This window comes from Glycine soja, chromosome 4 (assembly GCF_004193775.1).
Source record: "Glycine soja cultivar W05 chromosome 4, ASM419377v2, whole genome shotgun sequence".
In the NCBI taxonomy this organism is placed as follows: Eukaryota; Viridiplantae; Streptophyta; class Magnoliopsida; order Fabales; family Fabaceae; genus Glycine; species Glycine soja.
The window spans coordinates 3,935,505-3,956,236 of record NC_041005.1 but is presented as its reverse complement, the minus strand read 5'-3'; the positions used below and the strand labels follow the sequence as shown (position 1 = coordinate 3,956,236).

General features: G+C 32.6%; 2 protein-coding genes across 2 annotated transcripts; both read right to left on the bottom strand.

The window, feature by feature from the left end:
- Positions 1-834: 834 nt before the first annotated feature.
- LOC114408315 (CSC1-like protein RXW8) lies at positions 835-11,672 on the bottom strand. Its single transcript, XM_028371343.1, has 8 exons — positions 11,395-11,672; positions 10,234-10,380; positions 9,361-9,424; positions 9,031-9,240; positions 4,310-4,501; positions 2,878-3,176; positions 1,343-1,619; positions 835-1,146 (listed from the first exon to the last, which is right to left on the bottom strand). The coding sequence occupies exons 1-8, from the start codon at positions 11,670-11,672 to the stop codon at positions 835-837; spliced, it is 1,779 nt and encodes a 592-aa protein (XP_028227144.1).
- Positions 11,673-14,579: 2,907 nt separating this feature from the next.
- On the bottom strand, positions 14,580-20,535 carry LOC114408070 (1-aminocyclopropane-1-carboxylate synthase 3-like). The gene is made up of 4 exons (XM_028371194.1): positions 20,282-20,535; positions 19,519-19,650; positions 16,227-16,387; positions 14,580-15,725 (listed from the first exon to the last, which is right to left on the bottom strand). Exons 1-4 carry the CDS (start codon positions 20,426-20,428, stop codon positions 14,819-14,821), a joined length of 1,347 nt encoding a protein of 448 aa, XP_028226995.1. The 5' UTR covers positions 20,429-20,535; the 3' UTR covers positions 14,580-14,818.
- Positions 20,536-20,732: the final 197 nt, after the last annotated feature.

Sequence of the window (20,732 nt, the reverse complement as noted above, 5' to 3'; positions counted from 1 at the left end):
ATGGGGGAGGAATGTTGTACGCAGCCTTACCCTTGCATATGCAAAGAGGCTGTTTCCGGATTCGAACCCATGACCAACAAGTCACCAAGACACAACTTTACCGCTGCACCAGGGCTCGTCCTCTTAAAATATAATGAAGACAAATTATTTTCTATGATCGTATTCTCTATACGACTGACATCTTTCAGTGACTCAATCTGTTCTTTGTCTTCCAAAGGAAGAGAATTAGATTTACATGTAAGCCATAAGCATTCACTTAAGTTCCCGGTCTTGTCTTATGCTAACAATCCCTTCAGATTATATGATTTCCCACCTTGTAGCCTGATTCAATGTGTACCTTGGTTTGAACTAAGTCCTCTCTGTCTTATGGTTTGTTTCAGCTACATTTTTTCCAGTTAAAAATGGAAAGGGAAACAGTGGTTGCGTGCGTGACTTGTGTCCACGAGATAATCCAGAGGATGCCAGAATAGCAGCTTGAACTCCTAGTGACACATTGATACCGGGCTAAATCATAGGGTGAAACGGCATTTAACCTGGTTAGTGGTTAATTTCACTAAGAAAACAAGGTGACACCAAACTGCGGATTTCTATAAATAATCAGCCCCTTATCTCAATTTATCCCATAATAATTAATTTGATAAATCTCACGACATAAAATTGCTTGGAAACTGTCACCAGATGAAAATATGTTAAGTTATGAATGGATTTCTATGACTAAATGCCTAAAATAAAACAGTGTAAAATAAATATAAAATAACTTATATACCCATATAAGGTACATGCTTATGCATATATAATAGAAATACACACAATTTAACTTCATGATGAATAAAATTAAGCTGACAAAAACATTAAAGAAGTACTAACCTGGTTCCGGTAAACGAAGTACGCAAGTACAAAGTAAAACAATAAGAAGGGCAATATTAGGGGTGCCAGAATAGAACAGGTGAACCCAAGGAATCCAAACAGTAAGATCCTTGGAACTTCTGTATGGTATGGAAAAGTTAGGTTGCCATTCATCGTATCCTCCTTATACCCGAGTATGAATCTCTGGAACAGATTGCAGAAAAGTGGATAGAGTTGCATAGTTTCAAATGCCAAACTTGCCCAACCAGATGATAAAACATACGTTGTGAAGAAGGTAGCCTATATGCCATGAAAAAGTCACAGTAAAGTGAATAACTAATCATGGAAGGATTAGCAAATCATCTTTTCTAAAAAACTGAAGAGAACAAAAACAGTTCTGTGATGCTCAAATCTTTGATGCAAGTGTAAGTCCACACAAGGGATACGTAATTTACAGTTGGCATTTGCCATCTATGACTATGGGCATATATATCACCTGCACTGGGACAGCCTTGGCAAGTTGGGCAGGTAATTCTGTTATACTACTAAAGACTGCGAGTTGGCTGATAACAGACCCGGCAAAAACATTAACGAAAAACACATTCCAAATTGTGAAGTACAAAAATTTGGTGCATGCACTCCTCTTCCTTCCACTACGAGAAATAGATCCCTCCACTGTTGAAAAGAGCATCATCACTGGTGGAACAGCATATAAAAATAAAACCAAAATCGCACTTGGCAAGTAACCAGTCACCAGCTGCATCACAAATTTCCTGGGAAAAAAAAATACCAGCTCAATTTCCATTAAATTGTACAAGAACATTTAAAGTTACCAAACTAACCTTCCACATCCCATGCACGAATAATAATCATCAACAATTTATAATAATCCCCATTTTACATGAAACGTGGTTCACAGAAAAACAAACTTTTGACATTCCTTGTGTGTAACTCTTCTATTTGAAATGAGATATATATGGCACTGCACTTGATTTGGAATAAGATTACATGCCTTCTATTTGTTGTAAAGCAATTGGGTCTTTGAATGAGATTTCCTTAGCAGATATGGGGAGGGATTGGGTAGCTTTGCTGTGCTCATTTTCTCTTTTCCCTTCATCGTTTTCATGTTTTTTTCTTATGCCAGGGAGGATCCTTCATCCTCACATCTCTTTGTAGTTTTTTTTCTTTGGCTTAATGAATTATTCTTTTATCAGGTAAAAAACAAAGTGCATGTGTGTAAAATTATAAACTAAAATTAGGTGAAGTAGAAGGGCAAACAATAAGCAACTTCAACTAGTATTCAAATATTCAAACACCAGGTCTGCCAAACAAGCAGACCAGATGGCAATAACTAATAAGCTTAATAGAATGGCTTAAAATCTAGGGGGAAAATTACAAAGAATGAATTCTTGGTAAAAAAAAAGTATTTCCACCAAAGATAATACTAATAAAGAATTAAGTCAGCAAGTAGTTACTCACTAAACACTCGTCAACATAGTTAACCAGTTGACAGCGTGTTTGGAAACACGTTCGAGAGCCTAAAACCACATCAATTTTCAAGAATACCTTAAAGCTAAGACAGGCAACATTAACTAGGACGTGAAAATTCACGTCCCCCATCCACAACCAAAACATGCAGTGAGTTGATCAATTCCTAAATGGAAACATTTTTATCAAGAATTACAGTTTTGTATTTCTTCTTAAAAGCTTTTTTTGAAGATCTACTCAGCTTTAACAAATTTTTCAATATCATCTATTTATGGGGGCATATTGCAATTACAGGTTTAACACTCTAATTTGTAGAGTTATAGAGTATATAATAAGTTCAGAAATCTTGAAATGTGCAAAGCAAAATTTGTGGTAGGCCTAGGATCGTATATGGATTCTAATATAATGCACCTTTGTTGCTCAGAGAAAGGGTTTATTAAATGAAGCTCCACATTTAATTTATTATGCATAGTTATTTCTTTCAAAATTCTAATCCATAAATATTGGGAAAAACTTGTCCCTTGTGAAAGAGCAACATCTTACTTTTGAAGTGTTCCTGCCAGAAAAGGGAACATTCTCTCTAGCTTGTCCAGTTGAGTCAAGCCTTGTGCGAAAGTGACAGGGATAAGGAATACAAGCACGAAGGTGACAGAAGCCACAAATATAGATATCTTACGGATCCAAAGTTGCCTGTATGGTATGCAAAGGTTGGCCCAGTAAACATCCGGTGGTTCAGGAGCTAGGTCTGTGACCCATAACATGGGATTTGATGTTTGAAGATTTTGGGCAACCGTAAGAGCAGCATACCGACTTTTAAAGAACACGAAAGCAGCTGCACATTCCTGTATTAGAGTCCAAAACAAGTGCATGTTTTTTTTTATTAGATGAGCATAAACTTTTAACATCACATAAAATGCGATTCTAGGACCAAAAGAAGTGTGACTCTATATGTACTTCTATAACTACAGTGACCAAACAAATCCCAGTAACGACTGCTTGATTTGTGGCTTAATACACACGTAGTAAATATTACAAGTATTTTAATGTATCAGACCACCAGATCCGGTGGCTCAGAGTCGGAGCCAAATAATAAGCTTGAAATAAAGTCATAAACCAGTGCAAAATATATGATGAACCTTATAACATATTGAACATTTTCACCACTTGTTCCTTTCTTAAATTTCATAGTTTTGGATAGACATTTATCAATCTAATACGCAATAATCTTCTAAGAATGACCCCAAAGGAAACTATTTGTCAGTTATTCGCCCCCAAATAATCCAATCTATGGTATCTTTGTCCAGTTGTCCAAGACCAACTCTCCTAATAATTCAAGCTGTTAGATTGAGGCATTTGAATGCTTCTTCTTTTTTTATCTCATGTTCCCCCTTAAGATAGAGCCCCTAGGACTTGGAGTCTAGCTAATGCACAGACCAACCTTACCATATAGTAAAATTTAATTCTTAATGATAAATAATGGAAACAACAAGATCAAACTCTTAAATAGTTCAAAAAAAGGCTTAAATACTTTGCCAAGAACCAATTCATTCTGACAGCTAAAATGGTTAGGATCTGGTCCAAGAATTTTATTCTACCGATTTAAAAGAATGAAGCTCCTTTGATGATGCTTTCATTGTTTTGTTCCTGCAAGTCACATAAGTAACTCGGCTTTTTCTATATTCACATTAAAAGGTAATTAAATATTATGTTGGAGGCCTAGACAAACTATAAATTAGAAATAGTTTAAACTTGTTTCCCAGGTTTAAATTGGACATAGGTCAAACAGTGTGGCAGACGAGATATAATTAAGACAATCACTAAAAATCAAATAAAGATAAAGAGGTTCACATATCAATATTAGAATTAGATCAAGAAACTTCTTAGCATGGTAGTTCACCAGATCATAAAAATGAAAGAAGTTCACATATATTATTAATATTGTAATTATATAAATCAATCCAACCAGAAAATTGACCTTTTTTCTTGCATTTGTATGCAGGTCAGTGTAGCTTGTCCTCCCATGCATACTATCAATGTCATTAGAAATAATCTTAAAAGAATTAGTGGATCCTCCACAAAAGTAACATTGCGTAAAGCTTGGCTTACACGGCAGTTCCATTGAACCACAACTACCACTGAGCATCTTACACATATATTCTGTGTCATCCTAGCAGAAACAGATTAAAAGAAACAAAAGTTTAAACAGGAGTCATGTCAACAGAGAGAAGAATGTTTGAAGTTTATATTATTTTAAAAAAAAAACTCTAAAGATCATAAGTGGTATACAACAACACTAATATCACAAAATAAATATGAAGCATTTCGTACTTGTACTTCTGGAATCATATATAAAAGCCCGATTACCCCCATTAAATAGGAATGACACCATAGATATTAAGAAATCCCACTGACATGATACAAATGAAATCCAATAACTATGACCATGATAAACAATCAGGTGTTGGACATTTTAGTGTAATTGATCTCTTTATTATGTTAAAATAAGAGTGCACGCTTGTTTTAATGTAATAACGAGATGTTCGGTTTAGGCATTTGGAAGTTACATGGAAGTTACTAAAACTTCCATCAACGGTTGGAAGTTACATGGAAGTTACTAAAACTTCCATCAACGGCAATTTTTAAAAAGAAATAACTTCCATCAACCGCCAAAAACCACCTTTTCTTTGATCATAAATAATCATTCTGGTTCAGAAAGCATAACGGGTGACAAAACATACAAGACCAAAACAAAACTCTTGAATTATAATCTTCTGATTTTATCCGATTGAACAATTTTGGTTGAACCCCGAAATTTGATTCAATCTGAAAGTGTTATACACGACTTCAGATTTATCCAGTATCATCTTGATTTTCAAATTTACCAACAAAAGATTGAATCAAATCTTTCGAGATGACGAACGATAGTTCGAAGATGACAAGCAAGTTTGCGAAGTTGGACAAGTTTGAAGGGCAGGATTTCAGAAGATGACAGAAGAAGATGCACTTTCTCTTGACAGCATTGAAAGTGGTGTATGTGCTGAGTACACCGATGCCGGTGTTTATGGAAGACGAAACTCTGGATCAAACAAGGAAGCATTCGAAATGGGAGAACGACGATTACATTTTTCGTGGACACATTCTGAACGGTATGTCTGACTCTCTCTTTGATATTTATCAAAATGTTGAGTCTGCTAAGGAATTATGGGACTCTCTTGAATCCAAGTATATGGCAGAAGATGCCTCAAGTAACAAATTATTAGTAATTTCTTTAATTACAAAATGATTGATTCGAGGCCTGTTATGGAACAATATAATGAACTGCTGCGGATTTTGGGTCAGTTTACTCAACATGATTTGAAAATGGATGAATCCATTGCAGTTTCATCTATAATTGATAAACTGTCTTCTTCTTGGAAAGACTTCAAGCATACCTTGAAACATAAGAAGGAAGAGTTGACTCTGGTTCAACTCGGTAGTCATTTCATGATTGAGGAGTCGCTGAGGGCTCAGGAAATTAACAAAGTCAATGATAAAAACATAGCAGGTTCCTCTTTCGTTAATATGGTAGAGGAAAGTGGAACAGTTAAGCAAAATTACAATGCTAAAGGTAACAAACGAAAATTTCAAGGAAATAAGAACAAAGGTCCAAACAAACAGACAAAATTGTCATGTTGGAAGTGTGGGAAACCTGGTCATTTAAAGAGGGATTGTCGGGTGTTCAAAGGAAGGAACAAGGCTGGTCCAAGTGGGTCTAATGATCCTGAAAAGCAACAAGGATGATGACGTTGCTTGGTGGTTTGATTCGGGAGCAACAAGCCATGTGTGCAAAGATCGTCGTTGGTTCAAGGAATTTAGACCAATCGATGATGGCTCTATTGTGGAGATGGGCAATGTTGCAACTGAACCAATCCTAGGATTAGGTTGTGTGAATTTAGTTTTACTTCCGAAAAAAGTTTGTATTTGGATAATGTCTTATTTGTACCTGGTATTCATAAGAACTTATTGTCTGGTATGGTTTTAAATAATTGTGGTTTCAAGCAAGTACTTGAAAGTGACAAGTACATCTTGTCAAGACATGGTTCGTTTGTTGGATTTGGTTATCGTTGTAATGGAATGTTTAAATTAAACATTGATGTTCCTTTTTTTCATGAATCTGTTTGTATGGCCTCGTGTAGTTCTATAATTAATATGACAAAATCAGAAATTTGGCATGCTAGATTAGGACATGTTCATTACAAAAGATTAAAAGATATGTCAAAAACAAGTATGATTCCTCCTTTTGATATGAACATTGAAAAATGCAAAACTTGCATGTTGACCAAGACCACTAGGAAACCTTTTAAGGATGTTAAAAGTGAGACTAAAGTCTCAGACCTTATTCATAGTGATTTGTGTGATTTGCATGCTACTCCATCATTAGGTCATAAAAAATATCTTGTTACTTTTATTGATGATGGATCAAGGTATTGTTATGCATATTTATTAAATACAAAAGATGAAGCTCTTGATAAATTTAAAATTTATAAGAAAGAGGTAGAACTTCATCAAAATGGGCTAATCAAAACTCTTCGTACGGATAGGGGAGATGAGTATTATGATCTGGTTTATTTTCAATCTACTGGAATAATACATCAAATTACAGCTCCCTATACACCACAACAGAATGGTGTAACCGAAAGGAAGAATAGAACCTTGAAAGAAATGGTGAATTCCATGTTATCCTATTCGGGTGTAAGTGAAGGATTTTGGGGTGAGGCTATGTTGACAGCCTGTTACTTGTTGAACCGAATTCCTAACAAAAGGAACAAGGTTACCCCATATGAACTTTGTCACAAAAAGACACCAAATTTGAGTTTGTGAGAACTCAGCATAATTTGGCCGATCATTTAACCAAAGGGTTAAGTAGCGATCTCGTAAGAAGGTCGGCTGTGGGATTAGGATTAAAGTCCATATGAAATCTCTTATGTTAAGATACCCAATTCCCATCTAATATGACATTAGGTGCTGAATTCAATGTGGAAAGCTTAACATGTAGAGATTGGAACACATCATCGAAAGTATCCCAAAAGGAATGTGTTCGGTTCTGTAAGTTAAGGAGGTTGGAGTATAACTCCTCAATGGTTCTTTTGAAAAATTGCATTTGCAGGTGCAAGAAAGAAAAGGACTACCTATATAAGCATGAAATTTAGCCGCTTCAAGAAGCTGGGACTTGGCTTTGATATGCTTATGAAGGATAGGGACACAGGCTAGTAAATTAGTGTCGAGCAAGAGTAATGTTATAAACTATTGTGCAAATTATCTTCATGTATTCATTATAAATAGAAAGGGTTCAATCCTTAGTGACACCCTGATATTCGAATATTTGAAACGTGTAATTTGCTAAGATGAAATTCAATCGTCACGATATTTCATCTATGCAGTAGTTTGTGGTATGTTATGACTTTGGTGATTTGATCGGTAATTACACTAAAATGGGAGAGGTTTGTTGGACATTTTAGTGTAATTGATCTCTTTATTATGTTAAAATAAGAGTGCACGCTTGTTTTAATGTAATAACGAGATGTTCGGTTTAGGCATTTGGAAGTTACATGGAAGTTACTAAAACTTCCATCAACGGTTGGAAGTTACATGGAAGTTACTAAAACTTCCATCAACGGCAATTTTTAAAAAGAAATAACTTCCATCAACCGCCAAAAACCACCTTTTCTTTGATCATAAATAATCATTCTGGTTCAGAAAGCATAACGGGTGACAAAACATACAAGACCAAAACAAAACTCTTGAATTATAATCTTCTGATTTTATCCGATTGAACAATTTTGGTTGAACCCCGAAATTTGATTCAATCTGAAAGTGTTATACACGACTTCAGATTTATCCAGTATCATCTTGATTTTCAAATTTACCAACATCAGGAACCGAAGCCTGTCATGGACCTTAGTTTCTGTTAGATATAAAATTAGTCAGAAGCCTTCATTGAATAACTTGAGTTTTTTAAAGCATTGGTTCTTAACATATTGCCATAACCTCTACGACCACATGGTCATAAATTCCTAATTGCTGCTTCTATTCCTCTAAACAGAAGTAGAATTTAAGCAGATCCACACTATTAAACTCAAAGGCATCTTGTGTGAGGGGGGCACCTTAAATATAAAATCATTCACAAGTCTTAATCCAATAGCTTAAACTCTTGAAAGAGTTTATTCTTGATAGTTTTATACAGAAAGGATTTACTAATTCTGCATTGCATTGCATCGAAGGGCTTTGATGAAATTTTTGCCATCTCACAAAGGAGATCAAAATTCAGAGTAATGCATATATCAAAATCTTTAAAAAGAAAGGATACTCTATCTCAACTATGTAAAATTCCTGGGGTTTGAAAGATTCCTTCAAAGAAAAAGAAGTACAAGAATAAAGTTCCATGTCCAAATAACCTTATAAAGAGCAAAGCACGAATTAGAAAATGAAAGAAAAACATACAGTTATTTCCATAATAACCCCACATATAAGTTAATCTACTTGAACCAAATAATGGAATTTCTGTCTATCAAATACGTGCACATTGACTATTATGAAAATATTTATGCATGGCATAAACTAAGATAGAGACAAAAATTACATATATATTAATTTGGAAGAAAAAAATAAGACTGTAATCAAAATAAACATAAAACTATTTAAAGTTAAGAGGCAGACCTTCAGTTTCTGAAATGTACCAGACTTGTACACTATTTGGTGCGACAAATATGTTTGTGCGTGATAAAATGCGAAAAACTTCTTCACTGTATCGCAGTATAATTGTTCTGAAGACCAGGGTATTCCTCGAACAAGAATTGTAAAATGACTAGGATTTGGCGACGATGCAGTAATATGTACTAGCCGCAAATTAGTAATGCTCTTGTATTCCTGGATATTATTTCCACTTAATTAGTCATATTCAAAAATTGGAAAAGTAAAGCATAACTTGTTAGGTCACTCTGAAAACAGATAGAGAAATTAATCTTGCAGGTTAATGCAACTCCTTACGCAGTAAAGAAGAGAACAAGCTGTTAAAGTTATGATGTATAACGCAAGACAATGAGCCCAAAGCCTGACATAAAGCAAAAGAATAGAACCTATAAGTAACCAGTTTGTAGGAGTATTCCTGATAAAAATCATTCACTATTCATGTATTAACATCTAAAATGGGAGTGAAAAATCGTAACAAGAATGATTCCAGCCTGGAACAATTCCAGTTGCTGTTTGGAGAAAAGGTTAATCTCTCCCATTTTAATAATAACAAGACTTAATTGCAGTTTCAGTCAATTTAAATTAGAGTGTAAGCAATTTTAGATTTTGAGGCAATAAAACTTTTCTCTCTTTTAAGTTAAGCAAATTTACTCTTATTGTCAATTTTCTTTTATAAAAAATTCTCAAATTATCATTTTCTATCCAATATTTGAGAATTTATGATGGATTTGGAACATAAAAAAATTAGTGAAATTTTAATAAAGTTTGAAAGATTTTATAAGATGTGAAATTAAAGTTTAGAAGGGGAGAATTATTGAACCATTTTTTTCCAGTAAGATTTAATATTTTGGTTAATGATTTTTTAACAAAAGAAGATTTTAAAAAATTTAGTCAACTAAATTATTAAAAATTTTGATTAGAAAATAAGAATTTAAAGATTTAAAGCAAAAGAAATTTAATAACAAAAATAAATATTTACTTAATTGTAAATAAAGAGACTTGAGTAGTGAGAAAAAAATTTAAACTTAAAATCACATATAATTCTAAGTAAAGGGAAAAAAAATATCAAAACCACGGACAAGGCAGATCCAAAAAAAAAAATTGAGCATTATTCATTCTTGCTATAAAACCTGAAGAAATCACTTTCTATTTTCTATTGTGAGTTCATACCACCGAGATCCTTCTATAACATTCTCAATGGTAAATACTTCCAGTGATTCGAAAGGTATATTCTTATGTATTCTGTCCCGACCATAATAATTCACTGGAAGCACTAGAGTAGTGCAGATGACAGCAGCAACAGAAAATACTCGAATACTGAAAGAGAAAAAAGCAATATCAACAATTAGTAAGGCACTAAAGCCACAAAATGGACAATAGAAATTCGTTTACACTTCATTTTCTTTCATTTGATGTGCTTTTAAGTGGGTGATTAACAGCTGGTTTCAATTTGAGTAACATAAAATGGTGCTGAAAGCAAACACAAAAAACTCTTCAAGTAAATAGAATAAGTTGGGCAAATTTGCCATACTGAAATGCAAAAGATGGTGAAATTTCATAAAGGGCCCAACGCAAATTTCAGTTTAGCTTCACCAAAAAGCTATTTTAACTTGATGACTTAAACTGGCTTACCTATATCAATTAAGCATCATATATAATCAACAGCAGTATCTCTTCGGTGAGCATGAGTCCCAGTTCCAACTATTATTGTACAAATTGTTAAGCAAATAATTTCTTATGCACGCAGTATAATAACCATCATTACAGATGATATATGTGGGTAGAACAGACACAAATCTGTATCTTATAAAAATAATTCAGATCTTGCCATAACAGTACATGAGATTTTAAGTACTTGCACGGTCCAACAGTACATACATATATGCATTGAATTGTGACTTGCAACAATATCCCACTTCGGACTTTCAGATCACTTTTAATGTTTAGCTTCATTTATTTCAGAAACTCAAGCAAATCATAAAATTGTGGTGCAACACACTTTCAGCATTTTAATAAATATTGATCTAAGACTTTTTGTAGTGCATAATGCCGGTGCCATGTTATCAAAACATGTACTCCTGGCATATGATTCTTGGGACCAGGTGCTTCCAGAAAGTCGAGTTCAAAAACAAAGAAAATATCAAAATAATTGAGCCTAATACCTTACCATCTATTCACTTCTACTTATCTAGAATTAAGATAACTTCACTCAGTTGCTTGGGATCTTGTGGATTTCAGATTAAAACTTATAGTATAACCATTTCACCATAGTCTGCCACAGTATAAGACATGAAGCTTTGAAAAGTTTCAATTTTAAAATGATTGAACAACCTGAACACAACCATTCTGCTAAAAACCACCGCATCCAGGCCACCAGTACTCAGCATTTCATCTTGAGTTGTTTCCCATGCTTTCATTACCCAAGTCGGAGAGGGAACAAATCTTTCCAAACAAAGATCACGGCTTTTTGAACACCGAGATGCTACCCTTCTTCCAAAGTACACACGGACATTGCTGGGTTGTTTCCGCAATACTGAATAGAGTGAAAAGAGCACCACGCACACAGCAATGTTAACTCCAGCAGAAGTTAAAAGAGCAGCAATGTCCATCTCTGCCTACCGAGGCAAACTCAACAGATCTCGTTACCCGAGAAAACAAACATAAGGTATCAAAATCACATCCATCACCTGAAAGTACAATATTTCAATTAATAGAAATGGCTTTCTTTGGACAAGTTCAGGAATACAGCATTGAAATATCCATTCCTTTAATTATATGGTTAAGTTGCACCTGTAATCGGGTGAAATTTACCTTAAAAACAATAGGCAAAAATACAGAGAAGCAAAGGATTTAGAAATGAAAAGATCATTCATATGAAACTAACACACACATACCAAGACCAATTGAGAGAAGTGAAGCTTAAAAGCAAAGCCACAACTAACATTTGCCGATAAAAAATAAAAATAAAAAACTCGCGCAATTTGCCAAAGAAGACCAGAGAGTCTACGTAATTCATAAATGTGGTATTGTAACTAATCTACTTGGTTTTCTTGAAATCAGAGTTAAAGCTGGTCGTGTACGAAACTAAAAGGTAGGATTGGGAAACCTGAAAAACAGAAGGGGCAAAACTTGTGCATTAAATCATTAAGGGCGTGTTTGGGAATCCGTTTGCACCCTGTTAAATGGAGGTTTCGGACATTCCAATGCACAAACATAAAAGGAAAGGGAAGGATAGATTGGCATTAAGTTCAATGGTTTCCAAACACATACTAAATAGTAAAATTAAATAAACTTAGACACCAATAGAAAACAGTTATTTCATAGAATTGACAAACAGACTAACACTGTTTCTGGAACCAATGTTTCATAAGATTTCACCGCGAGTCAAGAGAGTAAGCAAAACAGCATAATAGAGAGGCCCGAGAACAATTGAAGAAACGAAATCACACACATATCAACACTTCGAAATAGAAAACATTTGTGTCACACAAGTATATAACTATACTATTATTCAATGATGATTAATGCATACAACTTGTGAGTAACGTGTGCACACAGGTATTTGTAACGAGGGAAATGACTGGTTGATCAAATGCAGGATTTCTTCGTTGTTACGTAAAACAGGGGAAAAACAAGCACACAAATATTCGAGAAAGAATGTACCTACATAGCATGTACAATTGGTCGCTGAAGGGCGTGGAATTAGGGAAAATTTTGGAAGAAAAAGCACAATGTGGAAGAAAAGAGAACGTAAACGGGCTTCGCCTTCACGGAAAGGCTTTATGCAGAAAACGGTTCAGGGGAAACCCTAACATTTATGCGTTTTGTTTTAATGATCCTCAAACTTGACAAGAGAAGGAGCATATAGTTAAACGTGGAGTCGCTTCAAAAACGTGTTATTTCTCTCTCTCTGTTGGAGCCAGCCAGCACAGAAATATACCTGAGTAACGGATTTTCCACGTGGCTAAACCCCAACGCCAAAATCACCACGAAGTTTTTCTCAGTCTTCTGATACCGTGCATTGCCTTGCTTCTCAATTCTCAAATCATAACGAAATGCTAAGTCATGATGTTAGAAGATAATCTTATATGATTCAAATAATGACAAAACTTATATGTGTATATGTTTGGTACTATTCTTAAATAGTTTGATGGACATGTATATTTAGTGTAAAGCTTTATATATTATTAATTAATAAAAAAGTATTATTAATTTTTTACTAAAAAAATATACAATTAATATGACTTTTAAATTGTTATTGTCTAATTAAAGAAAAGGGGTTTGACTTTAGCAAAACTTTATCAATCTTTAATTACAATTTTTATATTTTAGTTGCTTTTTTTTAATTTAGATGCTATTCTTTAATGAGAGAAATAAAAAAGAAAGAAGAATTATGTTATGTCATTTCATCTCAAGCGCTACAGGGAGATTATAAACTTGCCTAGTATTGGACGTGAAACAGTATAGCGCCTAGCTCTAAGTTATCGACACTAAGTTCTAAATTAGAATATTAATATAGGAATATGCAAAAAAAATTAAAGGTTAAATTTAACAAATATAAATTAGCTTCCAAGAATGTAAAATATTATATATATATATATATATATATATATATGCGCGCGCGCGCAATTGAATACCAAAAATCAAAATAAGAGGTTAAATTCTCTTTAACGATTCTAAAAAGATATTACGATTTGGTGGGAGACCCGTTTGCTTAACCATCTCTCAGCTTAAACTTAGTTTATTTCAAGCACATCCAGTTTCAATTAATTCATGCACTGTCCTTGTCACAAACATTTGAAGGCCACAGTAAGAGTAGTTCGTTATTTGAAAGGTAATATTTGATAAGAGATCCTTGTTTGATCGGACCATGATCTATAACTTCATGTTTATTATAACTCTGATTAGGCCTATTGTCCTCTCACAAGACGCCATTGTGTTGTTGGGTTTGATCACCTATATCATGAAAAACCAAAAACTAGGCTATTGTCTCTCATTCATAACAAAAGTTGAATACAGACTTATGGCTATCACAATGAGTTAAAAGGATTTAAAACTCTCTTTGCACGATTTACAAGTATCATCATTTTCCCAACCCATGCAGCTCTATTAGTGTGTTTGTGAAAGCGTTTAAAGGAACCCAACGGAGAAGCAACCCCCACGTTGCTTTGAAGTTTTTGTTTTGGAAAGCCAAATTTTTCCGTTGAACATAGTTTGGATGTGTTTCCAAACACACACTATTTTTTATTAGTTAAGCAGTCATTCACACTGTAGTTAATATGATATTTTCATGGAAGATTAAAGTATATATCGGTGTATAATATTACTTCATTCATGATGAAATCCAAGCTAGTAATATTGTCACTACACATGCCCATCCTTATACATGCAGTTAGTTCTTGTAGATATCTTGACCAAAGTTCTTGACAAACAATTTGATTATCTACTAGGCAAGTTGGGCATTTGAGATCCCCATGCTCTATATACATATTTGCAAATATTTAGAAAGTCATATACATTTAAGAAACAATGTACAAGCCACATTAAGAGAATTCCATTTAATCAGTAGTATATATATATAACAAATAATGTCCATATTTAAGAAATCATAACATCAAAGACTGATTTTAGGCTTCGATCTTTAGGAGGATTTCTTACGGTAATATATTCTAGGAAATCATCATTAATATATTCATTATACGCTTCTCTTATTATTAAGTTGGACAGAAAACAGGCCACATCAACTTCAACCACATTAGTTTTCCCACTTAGCAATGGATCCTCTTAAGACACTAGTAGAGATGGTTGAGTCTGCAAAAGCCTTCATGCGTCGCATTGCAACTTCTAACGTGTCTTGAGACATGTTGGCAAAGCATACCCTGAACCACCCGGGTTCACAGCAGTGGCAAGAAGAGCCAGGAGATATGTTTAAACCAACTTTGCAAAGAATCTTCATCCAAAGCTCCTTCTCTGCCTCAAAAGTGGCAGAGCCTAACAAGTGTCTCAGGTCAACCCAACAGAACAACCCAGCATTGCTTTCCAAACACCTAATCCCAGCGTTTCTCAGGCCAGACACAAGCTTCTCCTTGCGCCTCTTCAGTCTCTTTTGAGTCTCTTCCATGTACTTGCAAGTGAATTTCTTGTCCTTAAGCAAGTTTGCCACCAAATACTGAGTTTGTGAGGACACCAATCCGAAGCTTGACATTTTGGTGGCAGCAGTTACAACCGTTTCGTTGTTGGAGTAAATCATTCCCACACGAAATCCTGGTATGCCAAGGTCTTTGGAGAGACTATAAACTATGTGAATGCGGTTCCAAATGTTATTGTTGCTGACACTAGTAATTCTCTCGTTCACAACTTCTGTGATGCTTACGAATTTGGGTGAGTCGAAGACCGTACCCGAGTAGATTTCGTCGCTTATTATGTGAATGTTCTTGTCAATAGCGAAATCTACTAGGTGGTTGAGCTCAGTTTTGGTCATGGTTATGCCCAGTGGGTTTGAGGGGTTAGTTACTAAGACCCCTTTGATTTTGAGATTCAGTTTTTGTGCTTGTTGATAGGCTTGTTCTAAAGCAGAGGAAGTGATTCTAAAGCCATTTGAGCTGGAGCAATGCATTGGAACAATCTCAACCCCAGTTCTCCATTTTAGATCTCTATCAAACCTGCCAAGTGAAAATGAGAGGCTTGCATGATAATATGTAATGAATAGTTAAGGAGGATTTTGATTTTTTTTATTTAGTCAATGAAATTATAACTTATTGTCTTCGTTGCTTAAATGATGGCAAAGCGATATTTTTATTTCAAGCATTTCAACAATAGTGTGATCTGTGATGTCATGTGATATTTTGAAGAATAATCATCACAAACTTCTTTGCGTGTCAAACATAGAGATGAATCAATATTATAGAAAAGAAAAATATATATGCAAATAAGACATTGGGACTGAAATAAAAAAAATTTGAAATATCAAAATCACTTAATGAAGTGGATGGGCAACAAAACACACGTCATATAACGTTATATATGAGAATAGGTTAAATGGGAAATAAACTAGAGAGAGAGAGAAAATATATTAGTCATTTTCATAATCAACGATCAACTTCGTGTATGAAGTGTAAGATATTCCAAGTTATTGTTATTTAAAAATAAAAGGGAAGTTATACCCAGGATAATAGGGTGTGGGAAGAATGAAAGCCTCCCCAGGATCAGCAAGGCAAAACATCAGAATCTCATTGGCGGGAGTTGCGCCGGCTGTGAGAACCAGCTTCTCTGAAGCAAATTTCACACCATTTCCTCTTATTTTTGCCATAAAGTCCACCAGTTCCTTGAATAAAAAAAAAAGCTTAGGAACTAAGAATATATCTTATGAAATCAAATATAAATTACGGTAATTTAATTTAAAAAAAAGGAACAGTTTATTTAAAAAGACAAAATTGCATTTTTTTTATTCTCATTGTCTCCAATCTCGATTTTAGTATTCTTTGAATGTATTTGCGTTCTCAATTATGTCTGTAAATGTAATTCAAGTACAAATTTGATTTGAACGTAAAAAAAAAAAATTCATCATCACATATCACGTTATTATTAGATATAAAAAGTTGTGTTTAATAGTTAATTTTATTTTTTTTCTATTTATTCTCTAATCATAACGACATTTGATATAATTGGGAGATTAAATTTAAATAGAATTAAGATTAAAATAAAAGAAGGACAAAAATATAATTTTACCTTTAAAAAATTAAACAATTCTTCCAATTGAAGTTAAAATTTTAATTCAACAGTCTACGGTAATTTTAAATTTTATTCCATATTTTATCAAAATAAAATAAAAAGCAACTAAAATAACTGTCGAGATTTTTTTATTGATATATATATATATATATATATATATATATATATATATATATATATTCCCACATGTCAAATTAGTTATGTTACGTGCTCACATGCAACACGTGTCAACACAATTAATTGTTAAAAATGTCAAATCAACAGATTAACTGTTAAAAATTCACGCTGGAATAATATTCCCATATGCTATTAAGAATATCTTTAGATGGTTGCATGCACACATGCAACACATGTCAACACAATTAATTTCATCGCTTAGTTTTAAAGGTCTTGAAAAGTCTTACTAAGTAACATATTTAGTATATATTATTAAATATTTTTAATTACTTAAAAATTAATTATTAATTTATATTTTAATAAATAAATATTTTGTATATAATATTTTAAAATAATATTTTATTTTTATTTTCCTAGCCCCTATCTAACTATATCTATCATTACCTTTTTTTTCAAAAAAAACAACATAGGTGTTATATAATATATATTTTTTGTATTGTTTTCAATCAAAATTAGAGTTTATTTTCTCAATAATGTGTAATAAAAGTCAATAAGAGTCATCAAGATAAAAAAAAAAATATTTTTAATAAAAGAATAACACTGAAGTACTCGTAACATTGTACCTTAGTTTTATTGATCTCTGTTTTTTAGTTGAATGTTTTTCTTACCTGACGATCAAGATCAAGTTCAAACAACGACAACAACACGGACAAAAATCCTCTCCATTTCATCTATTATTATCATTTTAGAAAAAGTAAATGATATTGTTCATTAAATATATATGTATCATGTCTATTTCATTAAGAGAAATGTTAGAAATATATTATGTGATGCACTCTTTTTAACATATTTTATCTTATTAGTTAAAATTTACCACAAAATTTTGTGGATTTAACATCTTTCATTTATTTCCCCCAAAATCTTAATAATGGAATAAATGAATATATAGAAGAAAAGAAATGTAGAAGATTTTAACCCGCAACACCAACATGTAATGTTATAGATGATAGAAAAGTTTTCATATATCATTTAAGAAAAATATCATTGAACAACCTTAGCTTAACAACGTCTGTAAAAAAGTGGGAATTAAGCATAAAACATGAAATGTAAAAAAAAAAAAAAATGGTGAATCTATATATGCCCCAATATTATATATAGAAAATTAGATACAATACTACATACGTTTTTGTATTATTTTTTTAATCAAAATCAAAAGTTTTATAATAAAAGTCAATACAAGTTACTAAGATAAAATTTTAATTTTAATGAAAGAATAACAGTAAAAATACTTATAGCATTATACCACGTTAGTTTTTTTTATTTTTAAGTTCAATGTTTTTAGACTTACTTCAAGATCTAGTACAAACAATGATAGCAACACAAACATATTATGTTGGACAAAGAAAAGTCTTCATATGTACCATCTAAGAAAAACATCATTGAACACCTTAACAACCTACGCACAACCTATGGAAGTAGCCAGAAACATTTGAAGAGATGAGATGAAAATAACACGTGATAAATAATATAATAAGAAATATAAGTAAATATAAAAAAATGAAACGTAAAAAATCAAGAATGGTGCATCTATATCTATCTATATGCTCCATTATTTAAAAAAGAAAAAAAGAAAACTTAGATGCAATTAATACGATATTACATTTTTTTATTTTTCAATCAAAATTAAAGTTTTATCTCAATAATTTGTACTATGAAAAAGTGATCAACTTTAGTTTCCAATATAAAAATTTAATAAGAATAACTTATAATTGTACCTGAGTTTTATCTCTCTTTTTTCAGTTCAATGTCTCTCTTAGCTTACTTAAGGATCTAGTACAATATGATATGGCAACACAAACATGTTATGTTGGACGCGAGCAAAGTCTTCACGTACCATTTAAGAAAAATATCATTGAACAGCCAATTAACAACATATGTGCACCCTTTGCAAGGAGAGATATTTGGGAGAGAAGAGAGAAGAAATAGTAAAAGTGATAGGAAATGTTTTTAGTTTCTTCTTCTTTCAATTCTAATAAATGTAATGAGAAAAACTAAAACAAATAAAAAGAAATGTAAAGTAAATATTAAAAAAAAGAATGACACATCTTTTTTTGTCTTTGACCCTCCTGTTTATAAAAAAAAAATAAGTAATCTAAAGTTTAATTAAAACATAAATAAAATCTAGATAAAAATTATTTTCTTTAAGAATTGAACTCGAGTAATATATATATATATATATATATATATATATATATATATATATATATATATATATATATATATCACATATATACCCCAATATTAATTGTTAATTGATTAGTATGAGATCTTAATTTAAAACTTTAATATTATCATTGTATATAAAAATATGTATTTTTATTTTCTTTAAGTAAACTGTTAATTAGTCTTAATGATTTAAATGGCAGAAAATAAAATACTGAACTGAACCAACAATTTATTGTAATTCTATGATTTTAATATAAAGTAATTAATATTATATGTGTGACATTGTATATAATTATTTTTTGTTTTTCAATTAGTTTTTAAAAATATACCTCGAAATTAAAGGAAAGAAAATTTGATCACTCCATTCTCTTTTTGTCTTACATTTTTTAAAGCAGGTAACCCGTGGTAATCTTGAAATAGAGCAAGCTCTCTAAAGACGGATACTCCATCTTTCTTCATCCCCACTATGTCAGAATTTCTTCGAAGCCATGATTTAAGAAGGTCAAATGAAAGCTGCAAATTAAAAGATGTCAGCAAAGTTGTTGGACACAGCCAGCCATAGAGAATGAAACAATACACAGAATACATAGCTCCCTTTTGTTGTGCTTGATATAGTTGATATATAATAGCCGTTATGTGCACCGTACCGCACTAAAAAAACATTGTGTTGACATATCCCAACCCCTTGTTGCTAGGTCAACTGGTCAAGCATGCTTGTAAATAAAAGCTTAAAACATGCTCCTGTCTTTGGGTCTCCCAGATGGAACTTTCTATATATTTCCTCTTTCTATTTTATGTATATTATATTTACTTCTTTTCTGTTTTCATAACTCAATATATATCTTTTAGTTAAGAATAAAAACTAATCTTTGGAAATAGATCCAATTTAAGAACTAATCATTTTAACATATGTAATTTCATATATACATGAATCTAAGAATTTAATTTTTAATTAATCACATATTTAATAGACATAATTATCGGTCAATGCATCATGTTATTATATTTACTTCTCTTATCTCCTAGGTAAAAGTAGCTAAAAATAACAGTAATACTTGTTAGTACCAAGGAACCCTAATTTATGAGTCCAAATCATACATATAATCACAACTTCAGTTTTAATTCAAGATAGAAATAAGCTAACCTGATTCTCTGCAAGTCCCATCTGAATGATTCCGGTTGGATTTTGAATGGGGTGATAAGAATTCTTCTCGTACTCTTGCCACCCTAGAAAGTAAGAAGAGTCTTGGCCATGAGAGTCATGACTAGCCTTCCTAGACAGCATGTTCATTACAAATAACACTACGAAGTGTACCTACTAAATTAGTCTGCGTAAGCAAACTCGATCGAGAACCGGAAACACAATTAAGTGAGTGATCACGGGTTTTGGAACATGTGAAAAACTTAGGGAGGTATGCTAAAAATAATAGTCTGCTAGGGTTGTGTATTTATAAGGGCAAGAACACTACGAGACATGAGCCCGACAATGTGAATGACCGCATCTTCGGACATCATCAAGCAAGCTGCAGTCCATATGTACATGGTGGTAATTTTGAAAAACACCTTTAACTAGACCATCATTGGATTTCTACCGT

What these genes read in the sequence shown, in the direction of transcription:
- LOC114408315 (XM_028371343.1), bottom strand. Translation starts at nt 11,672, where the DNA reads ATGGACATTGCTGCTCTTTTAACTTCTGCTGGAGTTAACATTGCTGTG. An exon ending in AGCAGAATGGTTGTGTTCAG is followed by an intron (nt 10,381 to 11,394) that starts GTTGTTCAATCA and finishes TTTCTCTTTCAG; the next exon opens with TATTCGAGTATTTTCTGTTG. An exon ending in ATACAAATGCAAGAAAAAAG is followed by an intron (nt 3,177 to 4,309) that starts GTCAATTTTCTG and finishes ACTCTAATACAG; the next exon opens with GAATGTGCAGCTGCTTTCGT.
- LOC114408070 (XM_028371194.1), bottom strand. Translation starts at nt 20,428, where the DNA reads ATGAACATGCTGTCTAGGAAGGCTAGTCATGACTCTCATGGCCAAGAC. An exon ending in TGGGACTTGCAGAGAATCAG is followed by an intron (nt 19,651 to 20,281) that starts GTTAGCTTATTT and finishes TTTAATTTGCAG; the next exon opens with CTTTCATTTGACCTTCTTAA. An exon ending in CCCACACCCTATTATCCTGG is followed by an intron (nt 15,726 to 16,226) that starts GTATAACTTCCC and finishes TTCACTTGGCAG; the next exon opens with GTTTGATAGAGATCTAAAAT.